Source organism: Peromyscus leucopus, chromosome 8b (genome assembly GCF_004664715.2).
Source record: "Peromyscus leucopus breed LL Stock chromosome 8b, UCI_PerLeu_2.1, whole genome shotgun sequence".
NCBI classification, from domain to species: Eukaryota; Metazoa; Chordata; class Mammalia; order Rodentia; family Cricetidae; genus Peromyscus; species Peromyscus leucopus.
The window spans coordinates 39,828,151-39,848,933 of NC_051086.1; the positions used below are offsets into that span (position 1 = coordinate 39,828,151).

At 46.2% G+C, this 20,783-nt stretch overlaps 1 protein-coding gene across 2 annotated transcripts in view; it reads left to right on the top strand.

Annotated features, from left to right (window-relative positions):
• The window catches only part of Gria1 (glutamate ionotropic receptor AMPA type subunit 1), a 337,895-nt gene extending 319,381 nt beyond the window's left edge, over window positions 1–18,514 (top strand). For both annotated transcript variants that reach the window (XM_028880050.1, XM_028880049.1), the window contains exons 15-16: window positions 5,238–5,372; window positions 15,694–18,514. In XM_028880050.1, the coding sequence (XP_028735883.1) occupies window positions 5,238–5,372; window positions 15,694–15,897 (339 nt within the window). In that variant the 3' untranslated portion in view covers window positions 15,898–18,514. The remainder of the gene's footprint in view (window positions 1–5,237; window positions 5,373–15,693) is intronic.
• Window positions 18,515–20,783: the final 2,269 nt, after the last annotated feature.

A 20,783-nucleotide genomic window follows, 5' to 3' on the forward strand; every position in this document is an offset into this window, starting at 1 on the left:
AAGCAATCTGTAGAGGGAAGCTCTGCCCTGCTCTCTCCCTCCTTTCCCCACCTACACTCTGGTAGGAAAGAGAGTGCAGGAGAACCGCGTCAGAGGGCTATGGATGGAGCGAGAGAGCCCTTCAGAGATGCAGAACCCTGTCTCCTCAGCACCGCAATGGAATCTCACTTAGGGTCAGGGTGCCTGGTGTGTGTTAGGCAGAGCAAATAACAGCCTAGAAAGGACAGATGACTTCCGTGTGAACCTGCTTCAAGACAGCACACCCAACAGGGCAGTTGCCCCCTTCAGAGACTGCATTCCTCCCCAGGACCCTAGCCACACCCCTAACTCTCCCATTGCTGCTCTTGGGAAGCACCCAGACAGAAACTCCATTGCTGTTGTTGTTTTCAAGTCCAACCAGACGTCCAGTTCCTGCTGAGGGCTCCCCAGAGTGCCACCTACGTTCATCGGAGACTGGGGCTTTTGTTTCTGGAAAAAAAAATAATAATCCTCCAATTTTGGAAGAGGCCTTAGCTTCAACCAGAGCTTGAACTCCTGTCCACAACCCATACAGTCTTCTTTCATTCTCAGCTGCAACTGTGTTTGGAGTCAAGATGTCCCTGGCGTCCCTTGCACACTGTGCAGCAGCCTGTCCCTGGGCACAGGCTGCTAAGAAGAGCCACCCCCACAGCCATCACTTGCAGTGTTTGCCTTGCCAATTATTAGTACAGTGGGCCAGTTCTCATCCTGTGCTGCTCCTGGGGGAACATCTGCAGCCTAGGGAACCGGCCTACTTTGGAAATGGAGCAGCAAACACCGCCAATTGACATGACTTCCGCTCCTGCATCCCCTAAAGGGACAAGGCTCTAGGGGTAACTTTGTAAAGGCTGTGACCTCGGGCCCTTGAGGGGCTTCTGGGATACTTCAGATCTCTTGGGGTTGAGCTGAGCATCAACGGTTGCAGTACTTGGACCCCCCACACGCGTTCCTGCCAGCTTCTTCCAAAACGCACCCATGTTCGAGGTTTTTCATCTCCACCAAGGTAGCTGGAACCACCTTCAGACAGACCTGTGTGTCTGCACAGGGTCCATTGGTTGAGTCAGCTTTCCCTTTGGGTCTCAGCTGGTGAGTGAGCTTCCTCAGCCATCACCTGCCTCTCCCAGGAAACTGCCATTCCTCAAATCTTGTCTTAGTCCAGATATGTAAGTTCTGGGAAGAGCACAACAGAAGAAACCTACCGTGCAGGAAAGCAGGTTAAGAGTCAGCATGTGGAAGGCTTGGGAAGGGTCCAGAATATCCACTGAAAGCATACTGGAGGCTGTGGGATTCTGACAGGAGAGAAAAAGAAAGGGAGACCTTTGGAGACATCGGCATGTGGTCCAGACCTAGCAGATCTCAGGTGATTGGCTGCACTAGTCTCAGTGGGAGCCACTGCTCTCGTGGCCAAAGGCACTGGCTTCTTCTAGAACTTTCCACTTAGACCAGAAAAAAAAACAAACCATCAAGCCTATGTTCAGTCTTCTTCATGAAGACCAAATCTTGGAAGGTCTTGAACATTCTTGGAAGGGATGTTGGCTAAAAATGCAGGGAATCTGGGACAGTTCCTCAATACGTAGGAAGAGCACGGAGATGCCCAGGACGCTGGGGGATTCTCTCTCTTCCCCAGAAGGGAAGCAGCAAATTGAAGACAACAGGTTCAGGAGAACAGACTGTGGAGCCGGGGTCATCACCATAGCAACCCGCCCAACAATTCTGCAAGATGAGAGCGCCGAGTTTTCGCTTTTCCTTTTTTTTTTTTTTTTTTTTTCCTTTTTGCCCATCACTCCTCAGCACTGCCACTCTGTTCCTGGCGGGAGACAAGTTGTGACTTTTCCCTCCTACCAGCAGGCTGCCTGGCTCTGAGGGAGTGCATCTGCTGTGAATGGAAAGAGAATATGGGTGTTTCAGGGAACACTTGGAAGACTCCAACCCTATCTCCTCCCTCCCCTATCAAAGCTGGAACCCTGCAGCTTGCCACGTACTGGAACAATTGCTATTTATTCAAGTGCTCAAGGAAGTGCTCTTATATACACAATGGATCACAGAAGAGTCAGAGCTCCAGTCTCTAAATAACAGAAGTTTTGTCCCTGCCCTAGGATAGCCCATTACATCCCAACAATGGGTGTCAAGGAAGGCCAGTGATGGCAATGGGCCAAAAGACCTCCAGCCTCCTTAGAAAGATCTAAATCTGATGCTATCCCAAAAGCTAATGATGGCGATGTAGTGCTGTAGCCCACCTGCCTAACATACCTGAGGCCCTGGCTTTAATCCCCTGCACTACCAAAAAAAAAAAAAATACATACCTTCATACATACACAAAGCTAATGACACAATAAAAAAAAATTATAAACCTTGTCCAAATGTAAACTTACCTAAACTAAAACCACACCAACACTAGCTCCTCGTCACATACTCCACTAAAACATGCCAACTTGAGGCCATTGTGTCATGTCTGGTATTGGCAACAGTGAGGATCAAGTTCCCCCTTGACCTTGTCCGGAAGTTTCCCCTGCCCTCGGCTACTGCAGAAAGTTGTCAGCATAGCCAGGGTCTGTGGTGCTGATCCAACAAAGGGATCCAGCTCCCAAACCACCAGGCTGTGTTCACCCATGCAGCCATTTCCCTGGGCCAGAGGTCTTCCTAGGCAGATGAGCTGACTGTGGCGATGCATGCCTATAACCCCAGAACTTTGGAAACTGAGGCAGGATGATCAGAAGGTAGAGGCCAGACTAGGCTACTCCGTGAGTTCAAAGCCACCCTAGGTTATACACTGAGATCCTGTCTCAAGCAAACAAACAAATACAGAGGGTGAGGCCGTAGCTCGGTGGTAGAGCACTTGCCTAGCAGTCCAAGGCTCGGGGTTCAATGTCTAAGACCAGAAAAAGAAAGAAGGCAGAGTATGATGAAAAGTCTCCACTCCAGACACAACCAGATGCCCAGTCACTGCACCCTCTTCTTACTACAGTTGTACAGAACACACCTTTTCCCTCGCTTCCACATGGCATCTAACTCTACATGTCTCCCAGATATACCATAATGGTTGGCCAGGGAGGCAGATGCAATCACAGAGCAATGTAAAGATAGTAACAGAAGCCGTTGCCCACCATCCATCCCCTTGTCTTTGAAGACCTCTCCAACCCAATCAAAGTTGGGGACACTATGAAGAAGTGTCCTATAAGACAGTAGCCTTAGTGACAGACAAGGCAAGATGTGCCTCAGCTATTGGAAGAGGGGTGAGCTTGGGAAGCAGGCAGCCTCCGGCCTTCTTCTCCAGCACATCCCCCCATTCACTCCCTCCAAGCGTCACCCTTATCCAGTCCTTGCTACAGTGTGAGCTGGTGATGCTTTAAGATGTCTCCCCACCCTCCCCTCCCCTGCCCCTGTCCAAACAGGAGAATTTTATAGAAATTTCTGTTAAGGACTCCTAAGAATTACACACCTTCTGAAAGCAAGCAGGGACATAGGCTGGTGTTCTGAAAATCACACAAAGTGGGAATTTATATGTTCCACCAGAACCAAGTGTTGAACCCATTTTCCACATTTCTCTTCTCAGGTCATAATGCCAGACAGGAAAAAGTTTACTCTCTTGAATAATCATTTCCACTAGAGAGCCAGGCTAAGCATTGCCAAATTAATGTATATTCCAGAACTGTTTGTCATAGCCACACAAGAAGCCACTGAGGGGTTGCTGTAGATAATTCCATGGCTCTGCTGGCTGGGGCTATTTCCAGAGTAGGAAGGCAAGCTGCTGCCTGCCATCTGTAGTTCCCAAGTTCAATCACCAAGAACCCTGGACACTGCACCAAGTAGAAATGGGGCGAAGGCTCCTGACTTGGGAGATAAGAAACCCCTTTGCACATGCCCAGGATCTCCTAGGTAAATGTCAGAGCAGCTCCTAGGACCATGCAGCCAACCCTTCATAGGGCTCATCTGGAACACGACCTGAAAAGTAGCACGCGAAGAAATATAAAAGCCACACATCCTACCCTGTGCCACCAATCAGCCACCTAATGCCATGTACCTGTGCAAGCTGACATATGCATTTCATTTTGATTTAATGAAAAACTCTTACTTAACAATATAAAAGAAGGTGTCAAGAGCCACCAGAAGAACTGGGGAGGATCATTCTTCCAAGACTTAAAGGTTTTCTTTGCCTGTGTCAAGAATTCAGTGAGATGGTGCCCTCTCTCCCTCGGCCACTGCCTTCCACTGTGGACAGTGGTTTGGGTTAGTGTTCTTACTGCCTGAAGCAGTGTTCTCCTTCACCCCTCCATGCTTGAAGCACACAGGATGTGACAGAACTCAGGGACAGTCTCCCACACCAGTCGTTTCCACGGGCTCCACAAGCCGGGTTCTGCCCCTTCCTGCCGAACATCAGTATTTTTCCCCAGGTTTCTGGGGATTCAGCACCCTCCTTTGTGGCTTGGCATCTCTGAAACCAGCAGAGGATCTTTTACTACAGGCAACTGAGATTTCTAAATTCAGCCACCCAGGTCTGCCTACAGCAATTTTAGCAAGCACCTCCAATAGAAAAAAGAAATGCCACCGATTAAGCGTAATTATTAGGATTTAATAGAGCCATTTTTCTAGCTCAATGCCTTTCTGCCTATCTAAGCTCCCCCCCCCACTCCCGCCAGGTTTCCCCTTAAATTGGGACTGAGAGCAGTCAATTAAAGGTATGCGTCCCTCTGCCTTTATTATGTGTTTGAGAGCTGTCTTATTAAATTGAAATCAAATGCACATCTAGGGGAAAGTTCACTTTAATACCGACTCCCAGCAAAACACTCAGAGACATGTACAATGATGGAGACTGACGTGTTGCCAAGCAACAGAGGAGATGAGGTAGACATGGAGCTAAAGGGAAGAGTTTCCTAAAAGAATTGGTTAAGCTCGAGGCTTCAGATCTTACCAAAACTGGCCTGAATTTTTGTGATATCTCCTGTCCCAGCAAAGACATTGAGGAGGGAGGTAGCGTAATTAGAAGTTCAACACAATCACAGATGGTTTTATATGTACACAAACACACACGCATTCCCCTTTTCCCACCCCGGGGAATGTTGTGAACTTGGCCAATGAATACAAGCAATTTCCAAATATGAATGCTGAGGAGGGGGTGGGGTTGCGTGTATGTGTGTTAATTTACTGCTGCTTCAGTGGTTTAAAGCCTCTTGACTCACTGTCCTCTCTCCCCTCCCCTCCTTCCCCACCTCCTTCTCTAGGACAAAACAAGTGCTCTGAGCCTCAGCAATGTGGCAGGCGTCTTCTACATCCTGATTGGAGGGCTGGGACTGGCCATGCTGGTCGCCTTAATCGAGTTCTGCTACAAATCCCGTAGCGAGTCGAAGCGGATGAAGGTGGTATCGTCTTCCTGGGTCTTTTCTCCTACCCTGTTCTCAGTGGCGCAGCTGGGTTTCCTGAGAGGCTTTTTGCTCAAAGGAGTAGAAAGGACAGGTTGAGGCCACCCAGGGAGTAGAGCTGAATCGGGATGAAACTGAAAGAGGAGAAGGGAGACAAAATTAAGGGGAGAAAGGGGTGTGTCTGGCAAATACTGTGCCCAAAATAGCAAGTGCATCTTTCCAGAGACAGGTCAGACAGATCGGTGAGGTTAAAAGGTCAGGGTTCAGTCAGCACAGCGAGAGGTTTATTTTTTCTGAAGTTATGTCCAATAGAACAGCTCCCCAGATGAGGGAAGGCATGCCTACCCAGTTCTCCGGGCTGATTTTACCATGTTTGGTGAAATGGGTCCATTTTTAGCTTCCATATTATGGGTGAGCATTGGCAGAGAGACTCATCCACAGAGAAAGCTAAGCAGATTAGTTCAATAACCCAAACCACACTGAACACAGCTGAAGGCAGCGGAGGCAGGGAAGAATTAGAGAGGATTGAAGAGATGCCAGTAACAACATGGAAACTATGGGTAAGAAGAAAAGTAAGCTCATCTTATGGAATCCCAAAGAATACAACGAAAGCAATAACTGGAATCAGCAGAAAATAGATGTGAATACAATATGCGAAACCAATTTTTCTAGTGGAGGAACACATGGACCATTCCAGTAAATAGAGACCTCATCATCGCTGGTGCTGTGTGAGAAGGAGACAAGCAGTTCTTAGCAAAGATGGTGATGCTTTTGTCACCATCTCAGTCCCTCAACTGCATCCTTAGCCCTAGCGAGGAAACACGTGTGGAAGTCAGTCATGTGAACAGCACCATAAGGAAGCAGAGAGCTTAGGGGCCAACTGGGACCTTCAAACCTTTGAACTTCAACAAGAAACAGATGTGAGAAAGTGCTCAGGGCTAGGGAATGGCTGATATGGTAAAGTGCCTGCCACACAAATATGAGGAGTTAAGTTCAGAGTCTCAGCACCCACAAAGAAACCGGGTCTGCCTGTGTACTGTAGGCACACATGCAGCCCCACCACTGGAGAAGGGGAGGAGAGACAGGGAGACCCCTGAAGCTCATTGGTCAGGCAGCCTACCCAGGTTCACAAGGTTCAGTGAGAAACCCTGTAATAAATAAATAAATATATATATATATATATATATAAAAGGCAAAGAGCAGTTGAGGAAGACCTCCAGTGTCAACCTCTGACCTAAACACACACACACACACACACACACACACACACACACACACACACACACACACTTACACCACACACAGAAAGCAAGCAAGAGAGAGAGAGAGAGAGAGAGAGAGAGAGAGAGAGAGAAGGAAGGAAGGAAGGGAAGGAAGGAAGGAAGAAGGAAGGAAGAAGGAAAGAAAGAAAGAAAGAAAGAAAGAAAGAAAGAAAGAAAGAAAGAAAGAAAGAAAGAAAGAAAGAAAGAAAGAAAGAAAGAAAGAAAGAAAGAGAGGAGAGGAGAGGAGAGGAAAGAAGAGGAGAGGAGAGGAGAGGAGAGAAAAGAAAGAAAAGATTGTGATTCAGACAGTGAAGTCTATAGGAACAACTTAGAGGAATGAGAATTGGAGAAGGTTTGTGGGAAACAGCAGAAATTAAGAACAAGCATTCTTTAGACTAAGATGGGAAGAGAAATGTGGTCGTCCGCGCCACCCCTCCCCCACTTGTACCAGCAGGTATCTTGGCCTGGGCTCTCTCTTTGGCTGGGCTAGATGAATAAGAGTTATTCCTGGGGTTCATTCTCCTCTACTGTGCCCTAAAGGCCCCCTTTGTCAATATTCAGTTCCTCCTGAGTGGAACACACCCATCACTGGATCATTAGCACAGGCTCCCGCCCAGTCTCTCCCACCTCAGCTATGATCCCTGTGTCAGTCCTGGAGAGGACATCTCTAGTCAGTCCCTTGCTTGAAAACTCAATGTTCAGTTCTGTGTGAGAGGAACGAGAATAGAAAAAAAAGCACTTCTCATCCTAGTACTGAGACCTTCTGTGCTGGCATTCAGCATCCCCACGTCATGGTTCCAGCTGCCTCTCTATTAGCAATCTGCCTCCCTCCTCCCACCACGTCCCAGCCCCTGTGTGCTCTATGCAAGCTGATCCTTCACCCTGCCTTCTATCTCATGAGGCCCACTTAAAAAGCCACTTTCTCATGGTGTTGTAACAGGAACAGTGAAAGTCTGGAAGTGTGATGGCATTTGTCTAGAGGACCAAAGCTCACCTCGTTCTTCCCTAGAAGAACCTCCACATCCCACTAGAAAAGGCAGAGCACAGCACAGTTACTGATTTTATACCTTAAACCCTCCCATGAGTTTGGTGGAATGTGGCAAGGCCCCTGAGCTCTACGCAAAGCTTTCCTTGTCGATTCCATCTAGAACATAAACCTACACACTGTCCTTCCTATCGTCCAAAGAGAGGGAACAGCCGTTCAAGCGGCAGAGGGACCCAGGCCAGGAGCTAGGCCAGCTACACTCCTTGCATCCCTTCCCCATGGACCAGAGGCCCAGAGCCTGTACTGGTCGGCTTTTAAAAGTTCCTTCTCATGGTGCCCCAGGACACAGTGTCCTGTGGAGATCTATGAACTGAGATCCTGGCATGAATCCATCCATTCTGTTTCTTAACTGTCACCTTAGACAAGTTTTAATTACTCTCAGATCCTTATCTTTACTGTAAAAATAGGGACAGAGATAGCATATACCTCATAAATCTGTAGTGAGGGTATGAAATAATAGATTAAAGGATTGGCAGGAGGCCTACATCACAGTATGCTCTCAATAAATAATAACAGTGGTGATCACTAGCATATATGATTACAGACATTATTAACAGACATCTACAGCTTCCTTCAAACCTTTTATTAATATTTATTTATTAACATGTAATTTTATTGATTGCATGTACTAGATTGCTTTGAGCCGTGCAGGCCATAAGTCCTTAAAGAACAGGCTATGGCCGTGGGGTAAATATGTTAAATTAATGTGAATTGTGTCCAGAAGAGAAAAATCTCTTGAAGCAGGAGAGGAGGCACGAGAGAGAGTTGCTCATAGGTTAAGCAATACCACACACACACACACACACACACACACACACACACACACACACACACAAGGTATATGTCCCTCAAGGTGGTTTTGGCCCCATCTATGGGTATTCATCAACCATGATGTGGTTTGGTGTCCACCAAGCAGGGAACCACCTGAATGTCCAGCTTCCCTCTATGTTTCCAGTTATTTCCACCAAGCCAGGTAACTGACTAGAGGCTGAATTTCCAACTGAGACAGTGTTGACTGCCCCCCCAGATGGCGCACTATAGTCTCCGATGACAAGAGTCCCTTGAAGAGGCCACTGAGTTATAGTGCCATGTCTTAGAGACAGTCTCACACTTCCCTTTATAGTGTAGTTTTTTAATATCTCAGAAGCTGTCGGGGTCCTCCAGAAGCATTCACCTAAGACTCTCCACCACAGTCCCCAGTCAGCCCCACCCATTGTCATGGCTTCTGCACAAAACACCAGGACTCCTAATAGGATTTTCCATCTTTCCACTTCAAAGGAGCTATTTTCTTTATTAATCTAGCTGGCCCTTCATTTCCAAAGCTCCATCAATTCCTCTCTTATCTAGAAGAGATAAGTGGAAGGCACTCCAGACACTCCTCAGGCTTCATAATGCGCTGCTCTGCTTTTCCCAAAAGCAATTAGCTCTGTTCAGAAGCGCAGCCCACAGCCCCACACTGGGATGCAGATGTGGGTGACAGGGCCTTGGGAAATGCCTTCCATCCTATGTCTTTCCTTGCTCACGATGTTTACTCACTCTTAAAGCCGGGAACCCCTAAACCAGCTCAGGCTCACCTCCCATGACTCAGAAGTTCAAAAAGACCTTCTCTAGTCACCTTGTGAGGGAAGAGGAAGAAGAAGAGGACTGAGGCAAAGGGAGAAAGGGCAGGGGACAGGCTCAAAGGGGGAGAGAGGCCGAGAACCTTCCTATCAAGGGATTAGCTCCTCGTTTTTGTTAGGCAAGCAGTGTATCCCTGAGAATCTGCAGGCTAATAAAGAGTGAGGCTAGGAGAAGTGGACAAGCCCGCACAAGGTCACATAAGTCAGGATGACAGGAATTAGACAGTGAACCAAGTCTCCAGCGAGGCCAGGCTCTTGATTTTAGCCAAGGTGCTTCTAAACTTCTTGCTCTCTTTTCTTCCAGCTGTTAATTGGTGTGTGTGTGTGTGTGTGTGTGTGTGTGTGTGTGTGTGTGTGTATGTATGTACACATCTTGCACACTTGCCTTAGGTCCCTCAAGTGACAGTCATCATGCCGGTCACAAAGACAAACCAAGTGCATCTCCCTACTCAGACTGTGTCACTCAGGCAGCCTTCAGCACCGAATCTCAACTGAGCCTTCCTGACACTCTTTGCCCTTTGACATGTCATGAACAGGACACGTGTGTCACACGGAAAGAGAGAGGACAGTACTCAGCATAGGAGATGCAACCAGGAACAGCCCAGACACAGATCCCCATCTTGGGGTTTCATGGGGAAGGCAGACAGTTGGTGAACATTGACCTGCTAGATAGTGATGTGGGGAAGAAAATGCCCAGGACATTCCCTTAATGAGAGAACCAAGAGTGGGGTGGTCTGACAGGTTCTCTGGAAAAATGGTATTTAACCGGGTTGGGCAAGGAATGAATTAGCCAAGGCCAGAAAGTTGCCAGCAAAAGGTGTCCAGGGTCAGAGATTCAAACACTAAAACAGTTTGCCTAGAAATGTCTGGAAACCAGTAAGGCTTGGAAAGAGAAATACTGAATTAGCAGTGTAGGAACTGGGGACTCAGACAGAGACTTCAGGTAGCCCACAACATCCTAGTATAACTTAAACTGTCATAAACAAAAGCCTCACCTAGGGCACATTTTGAATTGAGTTAAGCCTTGGAGTCTTCGTGCTTCTCTGCCAGGCAGAACAGAACAGAGTCTTTGCCCTTGACTGATAAAGCAAAATCAAGATCTTTATCATTTTCTACTTTGCTCCCAGGGGAAATCAATCCCCAGCCTCCCCAACCCCCAGGAGAGCAGCTGACCTCTTAAAATTGTATGTGACTATGCCAACCGATAGTATACTTAAGCCACAGCAAATTCGGGTCTGTACACTTGCCTAGAATTAATGAGCAGCTGAGAGGCTGAACACAGAGGAAGCATCCTCTACGGTTGGTGCTCAACCACTTCTTTCCATACATGCTGAATGGAGTCATTAATGAAACCTGCACTTTCATTGGGATGTTCTCTGACATCCAGAGGCTGGGCAGAGTTCTAGCAAACCAAGGGACTGGGAATAGAATGTTGTCACCATTGCAGGACTGAGTCTCAGAAGAACCACATTGGGGGACGTTGTAGTTGAACTTTTCATTCACTCTTCTCTCCCTAAGCCTCAGTTTCAGAACAGCAGTTCTAAGGATGTGGTTAAGAATAACTGGTATAGCAGGAAGGTACAACAGAGAGCCACCCTCTCAAAGGCAAGGGCGGGTGTTACATTAGTGATTGTCAGTTACCTTGGGAGAGCACAAGAACCATGTTGAATAGGACATCTACTTTGTCACTCTCTCAGATGACTTGTCTTAAGCAAGACAACTGTGTACACGTCAGGATCTCTTTAAAATGCTCAAGACAGCAGATAATTCAACTTAACTTCCAGTTTAGAATCACCTGGGAGGCTTGGAGAGTTAGGTGCCCAGGCTACACCTACTCACTCAGCATTAGTAGGGTAGAATTCAGACATCATGGTTTTTCCCTAAACTCCTCACCCTGGGATTCCAAAGTACAGTGCAGTTTGAGAGCTAGAGGTCTGCTGGGTATTAACTTGCCTTCCATCCCAGTGTGCTGGCTCTTGTCCTCACTTCTCCAAGATTCCTTAAGTGTATCAGAAAGGAAGCCTGTAAGATGCCATTGCCCACCTGTAGTAGAGTGTGCTCTGGGCAGCCCTCAGCTTCCCAAGGAAACAGCTCTGATGTTTTAATACTGGAGGGTCTTAACTACATGCCAAATTTGTCCCAGATTTTGGTAGGCTCTGGTATCGACTGTGCCATTAACCTTGTCCTTCATAAATTCATGCTTTGCCAACATTTTGGTGAGATATTTCAGAAATGTTTGAGACTTTTGAGGAAGACAGCCCAAGATAATCTATGAGAGCTTTAACCTGTTTTGTCATTGTAGATTTTAAGTTGAAGGAATTTGGTCGATGGGGCTGGGGAGATAGCCCAGCTGAATAAAGTGCCTGTTGTACATGCATGGGGACCTAAATTTGATCCCCAGCACACATGTAAGAAAGCTGGGTGATGCTATGTACTTTTAATCTCGGTGCTGAGGAAACAGAGATAGTGGATTCCTAGGGCTTACTAATACCCCAGTCTAGCTGAGTCAGCAAACTTGGTGTTCCAGTGAGAAGCCTTGTCTCAAAAAAACAAGGTGGACAGCTCCTGGAGAATGACAGGAGGTTGCCCTGTGGCCTCCATGCTCACATGTGCTCACACATGCACACACACACATACACAATTTTAAAGGAACATTTATCCTTTAAAATCCATCAATTACAAGCTACATTCTAGAAAGTTCTATTTGTCTACTGACACAATTAAAATGTTATTCTCTTTTCAAACTTTTTTTTTTTTTTGGTAATCATTAATTCTTCCTGTTCTCAGCTCAGATTTCCCCTGTGTAGCATTGTGGCTGTATTTATTTGGCCTTTGACTCAAAAGAATGCAATCCAAATCACACTTAGCATTATGGTTGTATTTATTTAGCCTTTGACTCAAAAGAATGCAATCCAAATCACACTTCCTCTTCGGTGGAGGAATGCCAGGGGAGGATGTAAATAAACTAAGTCCCCAGATTTGAGGAAGAGACAGAACCAGCGTGGGCAGAACATCATATGGGGGGAAATCTGTCTGAATCATGGATTTTATTTTTTAGAATATCTTTTATTTATTCTTTGATAATTTTATACATGCATACGATATGTCTTGATCATATCCACCTCCAACTCATCCTCTCCCTCCTTTGGATACCAACCAGCACATCTCCCACCCACCTTCATGTTCTCTCCCCTGCTTTTTGTTTGGGTTCTTATTTGGAGAACACGCTGAGTCCAATTAGTGCTACTTGATGGAACGTTGACCGATCCTGTTGGCTTGCTATGGTACCCATCCTTGTTCAGCTGCAGTGAGTTAACTAGTGCAGTGACCATGCTGTGTCCAGAAGACAGCACTACACAGGGCTCCTCCCATCCTCCAGCTCTGACATCCTTCCTCCTCCCTCATCTGTGATGTGCGTTGACCCTTTAGGAGGACAGATATAGAGGACAGACATGTTGATATAGACATCCCATGTACAGTTAAGCACTCACAGTCACTTATTCTCAACATTTTGACCAATTATGAGTCTCTGCATTAACTGTTAACCACTTCAAAAAGAAAATTATATGGGTGAAGTTAGGAACGGCATTAATCTACGGGTATAAACGCAGCCATTGAGAAGGTAGTTTTACATGTCTGTTTAGCAAAACAACCATAGGTTTCCAGCTAGGATCTAGAATCACAGGTTTTTTCCCAAATTTACAGTATCAGGCATGGGTTAAATCCTGTGAGGCAGGGCTCAGATCACATCAGAAAGTGGTTGGTTACTCCCATAACCACCATGTCGCTATTGTACCAGGAGACATATCTCGCCTGGCAAGTCTGTGTTGTAGTATTCAGAGTCACCACCAAGTAAGTCCACTGATGGTCTTTCTCCCTCAGTGGTCTAGCGTGGCACTTCCTGGCACTAGGGAAGCTAGCCAGCAGGATGTTAGTAGGTCAATTCTAGCTTGATGTCCTGCAACCAGAGTGTCTTCCTCAGCAGTAACATCCAAGAGCAATAACCTGTGTTGTTTGTGGGCCTTTAGAGTCTCCCTGACCAAAAACCTGAAGGGAGGTGGCCCATGCCTGGCACTGAGACTTTTCCTGTAAAGACTCTTGTCTTGTAGGGGGAGCTTTTTCCACCAGTGTTCCAAGTACCAGTGTTCAAATGCTTTCTCTTTTTAGTTATTTTCAAGCTTTTATTATTATTTTTTAATTATATGTAAGTGTTGTGCTGGTGTGTGCATGTAGAGGCCACAGGCATCAGATTCCTTGTGCTAGAGTTATAGGCAGTTGTAAGCCACCAAACATAGGTGCTGGGAATCAAACTCAGGTCCTCTGCTATAGAAACACGCACTCTTAATTACTGATCCATATACCCAGTCTCTAATTAGCTTAAAAAGATAGTGAATCTCCATACATCTTTAGTTTTGGTTAACCCAACCCACTCCATCCTTACTAAAACCTTTAAACATGCCTCCAGATGAATCATAGATTTCAAAAGGAAGAATATTTTAAAACAGTGTCAGAATGTCCAGTAAGAAATGGATAGCACCGGGTAGCGGTGACGCACGCCTTTAATCCTAGCACTTGAGAAGCAGAAGCAGGCAGATCTCTGTGAGTTCAAGGCCAGCCTGGTCTACAGAGCAAGATCCAGGACAGTCACCAAAACTACACAGAGAAACCCTGTCTCGAAAAACCAAAAAAAAAAAAAAAAAAAAAAAAAAAAAAAAAAAAAAAAAAGAAAGAAAAGAAAAAAGAAATGGACAGCAAGAAAATACATATATCAAACTGTTTATGTCCATCTAGCTGCAAGAGATAGAATGAGCTTTCTGGGTCACAACAACAAAGGCCAGGCATTTTAGAAAAGATTGTATTTTTTTTCTTAAATAAATTCAAGAATATCTTATCAAAAAAAAAAAAACTATCTGTATAATGGCTAGTCAAGCTATCCATGGACTGTGAAGACATGGTCCCAGCTCCCCCGAGATGTGAGCTTTCTTTACGCTTACAGAACTTCCATATAGGAGAACATATGACACACACGCATTAAGTGAAAGCCTTTGTTACCAGCTGAGATAATGAGGGACTTTAGGAAGAAAGCTAAGCAGAATGTACTCTGAAGGATGTGGAAGTTTGGTCTTAGCAGAGGAAGTCTCTCAACCCATAGACAACTCTTCTCAGTATGCTGATTCCTACCAAGAAACTAAACCTCACCCCTAAAATTCTATGAACCCAGAAGTGGATGGGAAGGAATAGGGTAGAGTCTTCATATGCCACAGAGCTCCTTCTCCAGAGGAATTTTAACAGAACAATGCTTCCTCTTGTCCAGGATCCTGTCTCGAACATTCCACTTAACAGCTCTGATGCTGGGGTGATCCTTGAGTCCTTCCCAGATCTAGAATTCCAACAGGCTAGAAACCACGAAGTGGACGACACTGAGTTGATGTGTCCATGCTGAGAGGAAGCAGGGGCACACAGACGAAGGCTCTCAGAGATATAGTCTCACTCTGCAGCACATGACCCCTGCTCATTACATTTTGTGAATTTATCTTATTCAAATGACTTCTAAGTACCCTTGTCCCATGGATCTAGAAGAATTCTCTTTTTCAGAAGAAGATCACTCGAACCCAACAGTAACACATTATCACTTTCCCTTAATATTTCAAAGCATTTTCTGTGCAGTGGTGCCATTCTTAGTAGAGAGAGGTAGATGAGGAGGCAGAGGCAGAAAAGAAGGAAGAGGAGGGGCAGGAGAGGAAGAGGGAGAATAAGGGGATCAGGGAGAAGAGGAGAAGGGAGGGGAGAATGAGGAGAAGAAGGGAGAATGGGGGAGTCTGTAGCTGCCTGGACAGTCATATGCTATAGACATGGAGGTTTAAAAGTTCTAAAAATACCAAAGACAGGAACCTGATCACAGAACCTAGCTTGAGTATCAGGATGCAAATTTCCTAAGCTCCACTCCCAGCAGCTCCAAGGAAATGCCCCACCTGCAGGAGCCCCAGAATGAGGTAACTTAGGGCTTGCTTCCTGACACATTCAAGCCTAGACCCCAGGAAGGTTAAGGGAAGGTGACATGTGCAAGCACCAAAGAGAGCAAGGATGCATCCCCGAGGCCATTGTCTCTGTGATGCATGCTAACTATCAGCACAGACAAGCTCTAGGTATAGACTGACACATCAGATTGGGGCTACTAACCTGTGGTTTCTAGAGTGTTAGAAGCCTAGGTCAGAAAAGGACTTAGTATGCCAGAGAAGAAATAAGAATTACCAAGAACTGTTCACAGCATTTTTTTTTGAGCTCAGGCATGGGGAGGAAGGTTGGGGGCAGTTTCAATCCCATCTTGACTCATTCTCCTTTGCCAGTCATTGCCAAGGACCTGGGGAAGAACCCCCTGTCCTCCTGAAAAGGGTTTCTGTTTGATCCCACAGCAATCCATCAATGAAGCCATACGGACATCGACCCTCCCCAGGAACAGTGGGGCTGGAGCCAGTGGAGGAGGTGGCAGCGGAGAGAATGGCCGGGTGGTCACCCAGGACTTCGCCAAGTCCATGCAATCCATTCCCTGCATGAGCCACAGTTCAGGGATGCCCTTGGGAGCCACAGGATTGTAACTGGAGCAGACAGTAACCCCTTGGGGAGCAGGCTAAGGCTCCCTAGTCCCATCCCAAGCCCTTCAGTGCCAAAAACAACAACAAAATGAAACACCACCTCCAACCACCATGACCAGATGGAGGACAATTCAGCCGACGTCCCTGAAGAATTAAAAAACAAAGCAAAACAAAAACAAAACATCCACTAGGCGTCCCTTTCCCTTGGGGATTTTGTTCGCCCTTCTCCATTTGCTAAGTGACGATGGTAACTAACTCTATGCTGCAATAACAGGAGAAACCCTGTCCAATGAAGTCTAACGTCTCTGAGAATGGAGTCACTGGGATATTAATGAAGAAATCAAACTGTTTAATTTTCATTCAGTTGTTAATGTGTCCTAGTGTGTGCAGTTATTTTCTTACTAATATCCATGGTTTGCAGGCTCTGTTAGACCCTTTTGCTTCTTTTTATCCCAACCCCCTCCCACTCCTCCCCATCACTCTTTAGTTTCCAGATGGAAGACTCATGATTGGTTCCACCTTACAAGCAAGGAAAGGAATACGCAACCTTCAGACTCATTCCGTGTGGGAGCTCTCCACGACACCTTCAATCCCTTGGCCCATGCCTTGGATGGAGACAGACACTACCGGAGAAGGGGACTGCCTTCCCCAGAGAGAATACCACCTAAATGCTGGTTCACTGGAGAATAGCCATGAGGAGCATCTCAGAGAGGGGGTGGAAAGGGGCTGGGAAGTGTGTAGGCAGAGGAGGACTTGGGAAGTTTCCTGTTGCTTGGAAGAGGCTTCCTGGAATGCTCAAGAGCTGTTCCATGGGCCATAGAGTACCACTGTGGTACATCTCTTTACAAAGTCAATCTCAGCCCCCAAAAAGCGTGTTCTACTATGTTCAGGCTCAAAGGCCGTGTGGTGGCCGAGGGGCAATTGGCCTCCCAAACCCAGTAGAGCCTTGCAAAGAGCTGGCAGTCAGGGAGGTGTCACACAGGACTCTTGCCTTTCCTTTGCTCGGCATCAAGACTGAAGCCCTGTGATAGAGTAGGACTCTCTGTGGAACCTCTGACATAAGGGGGCATGCTGTCCAAGCTCATTCCAAAAGAAAGGCAGTGGGGAATCATGAAAGTCCAGCCAAGCCCCTGCCACAGAGCCTTCTCTGCTTTTCCTGCCCTAGGTTTGGGAGACCAAATATGAAGTTGAGAGTTATGTCAATGCAGAGGACTGGGGGGGTTGTGTTAATAAAGTATTGTTTTAGCATGTGATCAGGTCTTAAGAAAGAAAGATAGCAAAGCCTAAGTTATTTTAAGAGACAGAGAGATGAGTTATGTTCCTAAGGATATCAGGGGACTTTAAGATGCCTAAGCCCATCTCCTAACTCTAACACAAAGAAACTAACTATTTTCCTGGCTAAGACAGAGGAAGGACATAGCATGACAATGGTCAGAACCTTTATACACCCATGAATGCAATGACCAAGGTGAAGGACAGCCAGACAGGAAAAGTGAGCAAGAGCCGCTGAAAGATGCTAAGCTGCCTGAACCTTTGAGTGGAAGTGGGCGTCCCTGGCACACAGCTCTGCGGAGACCTCCACTCTCACTCTTGGTGCGATTGGCTTCCACCTCTTCTGCAGCCACTCCCAGGTGCATGCTTCAGTGAGTGCCACATGCCACTAGCTTTTACTGATAACCGTATTCTGGCTTGTTCTCCTACCCTCTGCTTCCATCCAATCTTCACTATTAGGGGTTATCATTAGCAATGGACAAGCTGAAAATTTTGGAGCCTACCCAGGGTCCAGGGCAGTAGAAATGGCTTCCTCTGTGGATGCTCTCAGTGAACAACCCATATCTCTATGTCTCTCTCATTCTTTCTTCATCAGCCATAGCAAAGAAACATCCCAGAATCCACCCTTCACCCCCATTGTTCAGTTTCTCCCGTGTTAACATGGGCGTGGTGTGTGAAGATGGATTATCTGGAGATGGATTATCACCTTTTATTTCTGCCAGCTAATGTCCTCCCAGCCTCCTGCCTAGCACCGTAGACTCTTGTGTGACCTGCCACTGGGGAGTCTGCACCCAGGAAGAGATGGATCTAAACTCTGCCATCAGCTGCTTCAAAGACCTCTTGCCTGAGGCCTGGGAAGATGTTCTCCAGCCCCTGAGCCTATCGGTTGGATAGAGAAAGACTGTGCTGGAAATGAGGGTCTGTGCTGGGAGGGGTCCATGACTCCAAGGAAGATGTTTCTCACCAAGGGATGTGTGGAGGAAGAAAAAAAAAAGAAGTGAGAAAGAAGTTACCTTGTATTATGTATTTTTACTACACTTTTCTTAAAAATGGAACAGTGGGAAAACTCTGAAAGAGATTGACATTTTTCTCAACAGGAATCCATACTTAACAGTTCTGGCTTTCATTAAACTTTGCTCTTTGGTAGCTGGGCCTTTTATTTAACATCCGTATTGTTTTAGCTCTCTTGGCAGATGTGAGTGGTGGGGGGTTTCTCATTTGAGCAAACACTAAATATTTGGGGCAGGGTTGCTGTTTTATTTTCAAATAGCCAGGGTTTTTCTTTCCTTTTTGGTATTTGCATCAAATGAACAATATCACCAAGAATTAAATCACTGTGGACCCATTATCTACCTTTCATTATTGTCCATTCCATTTTGTGCCATTTCTGAAGCCAAGGTTCCAAAGATTGCTGTTTTCTTATTCTTTAGCCCACGACTGGCAGGTTTTTAACTCCACCTCTCTGCCCCTATACCGGAGCTGGAACCTGGACCTTGTGCATGCTAGGCAAGCATATGGCCACTGTGCCCAACTCACAAACTCCTCAGAATCATTTTAGAATATTTCAAATGATTCATCAAGATAGGATTTAATTTTTTCTACATTTATTTATTTGTGGACATGTGCATGCATGTGCACATGCTAGAACATGTGTGGAGATCAATGGGCAACTTGCAGGAGTTGGTTCTCTCCTACCATGTGATCCCTGAGGCTTGAACTCGGTCATCAGGCTTGTCAAGCAAGCATCGTTCTTTGCCTACTGCACCATCTCAGCAATCTCAGATAGGATTTTTCAAAAAGAAGAAAAGACAAAGAGGGGTATTTGTCATTTACTGGCCAGTTTCAATCTCACAGAAAGCTAGGTTTGTTTGACTTACTGCCATCACGGCTCCCCCAGGGACTGGATGGCTCCTAGAGAATCTCTCTCAGACACCCTCAAGCAGGAATGCATGTCTATCACAATGTGTACAAAGTCAGGTCAAGAATGAAATGAAAACCAGGCTTCAAGCAGATCATCTTGGTCATTTAACCCAGAATGCCCTTGTCTGAGCCTGAGAACTTTTCTTTCCCTCAAATAAGAAAGGTTCTCTGACAGGATCTGACTGCACTGGCACTTGGAGATGGATGACTCAGAACATAAGGAGAGAGGGCTGCAGCCATAGCTCAGTGGTGGAGTCTTGCCTGGCTTGCTTGAGGCCCTAAGTTCAATACCCATTATCCCCACCGCCACCGCCAAAAAAGGGAAGAGAGGGAAGATAGGAAGGAAAGAGGGGAGAGGAAGAGAGGGAGGAAGGGGGCGAGGGAAGGGGAGCGACTGAGGGAGGAAAGAAAAGCCACAAGTATATGTTTTCCTGAAGAACACTGCATGTTAACAAGGGCCTAGGATCTAAGCTAATTGCAGGAAGGGCTTAGCAGTGACTCTCTGGTAGTAGGAAGGGGATAGAAGATGGAAGAACAGGCAGGTTTGTGTGACACTCCAGTGTTCACCCTGCCTACACTTACCTATAGCATCTAGGGTGCCCCTGGATGCAGAAGCATCAACTGTCAGGCAGAAAGAACCCATAGCCTTACTGGCAAAAATACTAGGACAGCACAGGTCCCACTGTATTGAGCACAGACTACGTTAAGCACATGCTCTACTTTTTATTTCTCAAAGATAAGGAATCTGAGACTTGAAGAGCTTGAGTAGCTTACTCACAGTCTCATGGTAGGGTCATGTTTTGAATTAAGTCTGCCTGGACCCAAAGAGTTCATATCCCTAAAGACCCTTTCATCAGCAGCCAGATCATGATGGGTAATGGTCAGGAAAATACCAAGAAAGCACTTTGGACCTGCCTGTTATGTCAAAGTACTAAATATGGAATGGGTAAAATTATGCCTACCTTTCCCTTGGGAAAGGTAGCCATGCTTTGGAGCATGGAGAAATCATTTATCTAGCCAAGATTACAGAAAGTGGCAGAGACCTGAGACCTTGCCCAAGCTAGGCAAACACTCTACTACTGAGTCATGCCCTCATCCAAATAGTTCACTTTTAGTACCTTTAAAACAAATCTACGTAGAGATCAGCAAGCATGTCAGAGAGGAAACTGAAGGCCAGGTCCCATGAAGAACTGTTGATTCAGCCTGGTAGCGGATCCTCAGAGCCTTGTATCTGAGAGAAAAGGGAGCGATCATTACCATCATCCTGTGAGCCACAGGGCAATGGATTTGTGTTCTACTAATGTTAAAAGTACCTATACAGTACAAGAGGTTACTCCCATGATGATAAGTCCCCCATGAGGAGGTACTACAGTCATGAAGGTTGAAATATATACCCCAATTTTCCTTCTGTCCAGATTCCTCAAATTCATAGGCCACGTACATGATGTCCTCTGTGTGCCAAGTAAAAGGCAGCAGGGGTGAAAGTGCCAAGGTCAACCTGTGCTCTTTCCTGAAGCTTTACACCTCTACTGTTCAGGTTCTCAAGTCAGTAACCCCCAAGAAATGCTAAGATGGGATCAACAAGGGCCTGCAGACCTGGATGCAAATATCCTTCAATGAGACAATATCAAAGCTCATCTTAAATAAAGGAAGAATGGGAGGTTTGTCCCTTACTAAGCATTAATGTTCTATGTTTT